The sequence below is a fragment of the Lolium perenne genome, chromosome 6, assembly GCF_019359855.2.
Source record: "Lolium perenne isolate Kyuss_39 chromosome 6, Kyuss_2.0, whole genome shotgun sequence".
NCBI lineage: Eukaryota > Viridiplantae > Streptophyta > Magnoliopsida > Poales > Poaceae > Lolium > Lolium perenne.
Genome location: NC_067249.2, coordinates 201,563,508 through 201,569,306, shown reverse-complemented (window position 1 = coordinate 201,569,306; position 5,799 = coordinate 201,563,508). Strand labels below are relative to the sequence as shown.

Below are 5,799 nucleotides of genomic sequence, written 5' to 3'. Positions count from 1 at the left end.
ATTGCCAAGTGCTACTCCATTATATACGTGCAAGTTCGGGTGTCGTGCGCACATGCATGCCGGATCTCATGATGCTAATATAAGCATGTGTGTTGTTGATCCCTTTCACATGTGGTCTGAAAGAAACATCTCTGGTTGATGTCTTCGGGCCAAAGACTAGGTCCGGAGTTGAACAAGCGCGCGATGGCGACGTCACTCTGTTGGGAGCATAGGCTGGTTTTGACGGACGCAATGCACGCCGTAGTCGGCAAGTTCAAGACGGTGCCTTCCTCGGAACCGACGAAGTTCCGCCATGGCGCCATCTACTCTTTTGTTGGATGCTGGGTCGACTACGAGAGTCAAGGTGAAGCTTCAATCTTCGGAGGTGTCCGGGGCTGTTAGAGAGGGCCCTGTTGTCTTGTTTTGGACAGGTTCCTTGTACTTAAAATTCTGCCTTGCATAGTAGTACAAAAGGTGTACTCTTAAAAAAAAATCTGCTCCTTAGCTCTATGATATGTTGATGAATGTAATCTACCTTTCCAAGTGTGTAGCAAAATATATTTCACTTCTTGCCCGTTTTATCCCGTATATATACCTGCCATTCATTTACGTATCACTATTTTGTGCCAGACCTGCAAAGCCTCCAGCGAACATACGACATGTCACATTGCACCCAAATGAGCAAAGATACCACAATGTGTACAATAATTCCTCGACATGCCACAAATTCCTTCAACATGTTATGTACAGCTCACGCATGGTCCACAGCAGCGACAGATCAGTACAAATGGTAATGGCCAAGGCAGTACAAATGGAGAAAAACCGAGCACATGGACCGACAAGACACAGGTTGGGTAATGGAGCTTCGACATCAAAGTGTACTAAAGAGTGTACAGGGAATGGCCACCAGGCCGGTGGCCCATGTCTACGATTTTGTGTGTGTTTCTTACTCTCGTATAGTACTATTAAGCAAAAAAATTAATGAACAAACGGCGGCTACATCTATCTGTATGTGTACCTATTATGCTACCTGGAAAGCAGGAGAAAAAATCACTTCTGGCAGCAGCAACTTTTGACACCAGCAAGTACCAACCAATCCTTGTATATAGAACTAATGATGGACAGCACTACGACGACAACGAACATATGATCATCAGGATCCAGCTTCATCACTTCCATTTTCTGCAGGTGGGGCATTTGAAGTAGCATCATCTGTGGTGAGGTTGGACATACCATCAGACAATGAGTTCACCTCTTCGCACTCAGATGGTGCTGCTGTTGAGGCGCCATCCTCCGAACCAATATCAGAAGCAGCATCAGAAGCCATGCTAGATGGCTCCGATGGTTCAATCATATCAGATTGTGATAGTGGCGTTCTCTGTAGGCTCCAGTACATAATGCTAGCAGTAAGAGTTAGGATCATCTTCTGGTTCACCTGTTCAAACAACAAGAACGAAATAATATGAAACAGATAATATAAAGAGCACGACTCAGTTTCAATTCTCAATGAACAGCCATCATCGGTCTTCGGAAAAGAAAGGGATTTACAGCAGTCAGAGATGAAGATACTATAGCATTTAGCCATTTACCTCTATAATGTCCTCTGGCAGTAGGAAGACAGAACATCCAAGCTTTCTTGCAACACTGATGATGTAGGTAGCATTTAGCTTCTTCTCATCATCTGGTAAAACCAAATAAATTGTCTATCAGCCAATATTACAGTACTTATTTCTCTTCATAGAAAGCATACATCATTAATCTGAACCAATTCATAAAATAGCACATATGGACCAAGAACAGACCTGCTTCCCCCTTTGTAACTACTTTCCAGTTCACAACCCTTGGCTGAACTGCACTAAGAAGTTCGAGGAAGAACACTCCATTTGATAAGCTCTTATCCTGAAGGGAAAAAAAGAAAGAAAAAATGAACAGCTGGAGTTTCTGATATGGTCCAATAAAGGATATGGACATTAAAATCACCTTGAAGCTTTCGATTCGAGATGTTCTTCCTGATGCTTTCACTTTGTTGTTGGCCCAGTTTAGTATATCCGAATCAGTAATCTGTTTTCCTTGGGATCCTTGGGAGTGGGATCTCAGTCTGTTTAGCAACTGAAGGATATTAAATCTCATCAATTGCCACAGAAGTGCTGAAAGACATCACAAAAAAGGTAAAATTATATATCAAACAAATTATCAAGTTCAGTGCATTAGCAGCTACAAGAGTTTACATGCATTCAAACTCACCAACTATCAATTTCTTATTTCCCTGAACAATATCGTTCCCAGCTAAATTTACTAATGAAAATTTTAGATCCTTCCCGATTTTTATAACTTGATTGCAATTCTCCAGTTTCCTAAATGGCATTTTAATTGGAGGTTTTGATGCTAACTTCCAATTGACAGATCCTGGAGAAACTTTGTCAAGTACTTCAAGAAGTACCCATCTGCAAGAGAATATATACTAAATTACCAACTCACTAATTGATAAACACAAGGCACTATTAAAATAATCTTGTTACCCATTGCGAACATCTTCAAAAACATTATTCACGTATGTTTCCACGCCAAGGCTGTTGATCCACATCCTGAAGGCCCTCTCCTCTCTGGATACTAAAACATCATCACGTGTTGCTGACTGCGTGAGTGTAACTTGTTTAATGTCACTAGTTAGACCATTCCTGCACATCATGAATGACAGCATTCAACTGATGAATGTTTAACAGTACAATAATTATTGGCGAAATTAGTACAATAACTCATATATTAAAATTCTAGAACCTTTTTCAGGAACATGAGTCAGCACTTACCGATGCTGGAATATTTGTGCAACAAATGCAAGATTCAAGTTGGCAGAACCCTCAGTGATATCCTTTGGTGTAAGGTATCTTTTGCAGTCCAACTTTTCTGCTTGTTCTAGAACCATTTTTGCCCTCTCGTCAGGATCCTTAGTCTCCACTGTTGTTTCAGGGGAGGTCTCTGGAGCAAGAGCTTTTAGAAGATAAGCATAGGCTTCACCATCCTGTACAGAACTAACTCATGTGACCATCCAACTCGAACAGAGCAAGAAAAGAAGCATGAAAAGAAACAAAATAACAGGATCAAGTAAGAGGCCTACAAACTTACCCTTATTATATAAAAGAAGAAACAACATTCAACAGTGAAAAAATGGTTCATAGATAATGCTGCAAAGCTGGCTGTTGATTCCGCACAAGGCAGAACTTAAATGAACAATAAGATCTACCAATGGGTTTAGGCAGATCCTGGTATCGTTGCAGGTGTATCAACATTGCACACAATTAAGTGATTGGTAAGTGACTAAGTGTTGTGACATTTTCTGTCATACGCACCTTCACATCTGAAGAGAAATTGTTAACAGTTTTCTTGTAGCCAGCTTTTTTCAGATGATGGTTCATCCATTTTAGCAGCATTTTTTCTGGTGACAGGCTCAAAACTTCATCTATATCCTGCACAACATGCATTAAAACAGATTTAGTTTTGAGCAAAGGTGTGCAATAGGAAATGAAACAAATGTAGACTGCTTCTATTTACCTTGCTGTCATCGAACAATTCCACCAACTGCGGCGTCTTCTTGAGATTAAGATCAGCCAAAAGTTGAATCTGGTGAACAAGTGCAAGCAACTCTTTAAGTGATAAAGCCAGAATTCAATCATTACTTGTCCATTTAATTTCGTCCAAATGCAAAATTCAACTCAATACTTACCTTTATGATTTGAGATATCAATCCAAGAACTAAATGAGGCTGCCAAATACAATAGAAGTATGTTGTAAGTCAGCCTTGATTTTATGAAGTGAATTGATAGAACTGAACACAGAAATTAGGAACATTTTGTCTCTAAAGGAAGGTGGCTAAAACATCTTGATGAGGGAAGAGCACATGCACAAGTGACCAACCAAGTACGGGAAGAGCATACTAGTAAGTGATATACTGAAGAAGCACAAAGGATACACAGCATTTAGCAATGACATGAGTATTTATACCTATATTTACCTATCTGTTCATCAAATTAAAAATTAGCAAACACTGCACAGGACATGAGAGAATTAAAGGTAGACGAATAATTAGCCTCATCGCAAAATAAAAAGATTATTTAGATATCAGCAACATTTTTAGATCAATCACACTGCATCATGACCAACAAGAAAAGATATCAAGTGTAGAATACATTACATACCCTTCCTTCCACTAAATCCTGGGTACCAATGTTGACAACAGTACATCCAATGGCCTTGGCAGAGTTGAGGCAGAGCGTGTGGTTTTCATTCCTCTCCCATGGGTTAAGAACTCTTTTCTTATTTATTGCCCGCTCATCAATGGTCCCAGGTACAGCCACATTGATCAACTTACTGACAAAAGATCAACCCATGAATCAACATCAGTTAACACTACTAGCAGACAATTTCTGTTCAAGGAGTAAATGGGCATGCGCCCTGCGGCTAGCTAAAAAGCCAATATATCTCACCAGAGCACAACACCGTCCCTAATAAGATCAAATAGCTGGTTGCCGGACGGGTCGATTGGCAAGTACTTCTTCAGGAACGGGTCTTCGCGCAGGTACGTGTTAATATGCGCCACATACGAAGACTTCTCCGCCTGGTTGAGATTGTGCAGCAGCGTAGTGACGGTGGATTTGAGGAAGGACGACGAGTTCTTGCCGCGGCCAGCCCCGCCGCCGGTGCCGGCGGCGCCTCCTTCCTTGGCGCTCACCCTTGCCTGCAGATTCAGGTACTTCTGCAAAAACACCACACCAAGTTCCCCATTAGAACCAAATTCTTTAAGACGATGACACGATCTTCCCCTCCACAGAAAACTAGTAATAGTCAAGAGCTCAGAGAATTGCCGAGATGTACATGGAGGAAGGACTCGAACTCAATCTCCTGGTCGCTGTCGGGGTACGACTCCGACAGGAAGGCGGCGATCTCCTCCTCGGAGACCACTTCGTTGAGCCCCCTCAGCTTCTTCATGAGCGCCGGGAGGTTCTTGGTGGTGACATGGCCCGATTCCCGCTTCAGCGACACGAACTGCGACGCAACGGAACAGAAAACCTCGAATTGGAGCGGTGGCTGGTGGACAATTTGCGGGTTTTCTCGCGCGGAGAGAGAAGCAAAAAATAAAAAATAAAACGAAAATGGGATTTGGGCGTCACCTTGGCCTTGAGCGATCGGAGCTCGACCTGCGTGAACTGCCCCTGCAGCGAGGGATCGGAGACGACGACCCCCACGAAGCCGGACATTTCGGCCCGATTCCACCCGCCGACGGCGCGGCTGCGGCAAAATTTTCAGATCAGGAAGGTCGCGAGTTGGAACCCCCGGGGAAAATAGCGAATAGATCGCGGCACGCGCCGTCGGCGTGGATGTGGGGGGAAGGTTAGCGGGGCGGAGATACCTTCCGAATTGGTGACGGTAATTCCACCGCCCGCCTCCTCCCTGTGGCGCGGTTTCCTTGCGCTGGAGGAGAAAGGTTGGCAATGGCGTCCGGGAAGGAGTTCCAGATTTCGTGGGGGCGGGAGGGCAGGGGGAAGTGGCGGAGACGAGGAGGGGAGGTAAGGGTGGGCTCTCTTTTTTTTTCTTTTCTTTTGTTTATTCTTTGTTTCGCACTTCGATTTAGGTTTCCTCGTGGCTAAGACATTGGAAAAGGTAAGCAACGTGGGGGGTCAATAAACAAAATGAAAAGGAGGACAAAATGGAGGAAGGTGGATTTTTTTATTTTTGTAGCTGAAAATGGTACCACAAATGAATATGTGTGTATATATTTTAGATCGTGCATGTTGTCCGGTGAGTTTCCGTTCGCAACCTAAAACA

At 43.2% G+C, this 5,799-nt stretch overlaps 1 protein-coding gene across 1 annotated transcript; it reads right to left on the bottom strand.

The window, feature by feature from the left end:
• Positions 1 to 657: 657 nt before the first annotated feature.
• On the bottom strand, positions 658 to 5,534 carry LOC127306395 (fimbrin-4). The gene is made up of 15 exons (XM_051337027.2): positions 5,384 to 5,534; positions 5,145 to 5,262; positions 4,849 to 5,019; positions 4,461 to 4,729; positions 4,173 to 4,344; positions 3,701 to 3,739; positions 3,529 to 3,597; positions 3,327 to 3,443; positions 2,787 to 2,998; positions 2,499 to 2,657; positions 2,224 to 2,423; positions 1,960 to 2,126; positions 1,782 to 1,878; positions 1,569 to 1,660; positions 658 to 1,414 (listed from the first exon to the last, which is right to left on the bottom strand). Exons 2-15 carry the CDS (start codon positions 5,229 to 5,231, stop codon positions 1,133 to 1,135), a joined length of 2,133 nt encoding a protein of 710 aa, XP_051192987.1. The 5' UTR covers positions 5,232 to 5,262; positions 5,384 to 5,534; the 3' UTR covers positions 658 to 1,132.
• Between the last annotated feature and the right edge of the window lie 265 nt (positions 5,535 to 5,799).

What these genes read in the sequence shown, in the direction of transcription:
- LOC127306395 (XM_051337027.2), bottom strand. Translation starts at nt 5,231, where the DNA reads ATGTCCGGCTTCGTGGGGGTCGTCGTCTCCGATCCCTCGCTGCAGGGG. An exon ending in AATTGTTCGATGACAGCAAG is followed by an intron (nt 3,444 to 3,528) that starts GTAAATAGAAGC and finishes CATGTTGTGCAG; the next exon opens with GATATAGATGAAGTTTTGAG. An exon ending in GCACAAATATTCCAGCATCG is followed by an intron (nt 2,658 to 2,786) that starts GTAAGTGCTGAC and finishes CATGATGTGCAG; the next exon opens with GAATGGTCTAACTAGTGACA.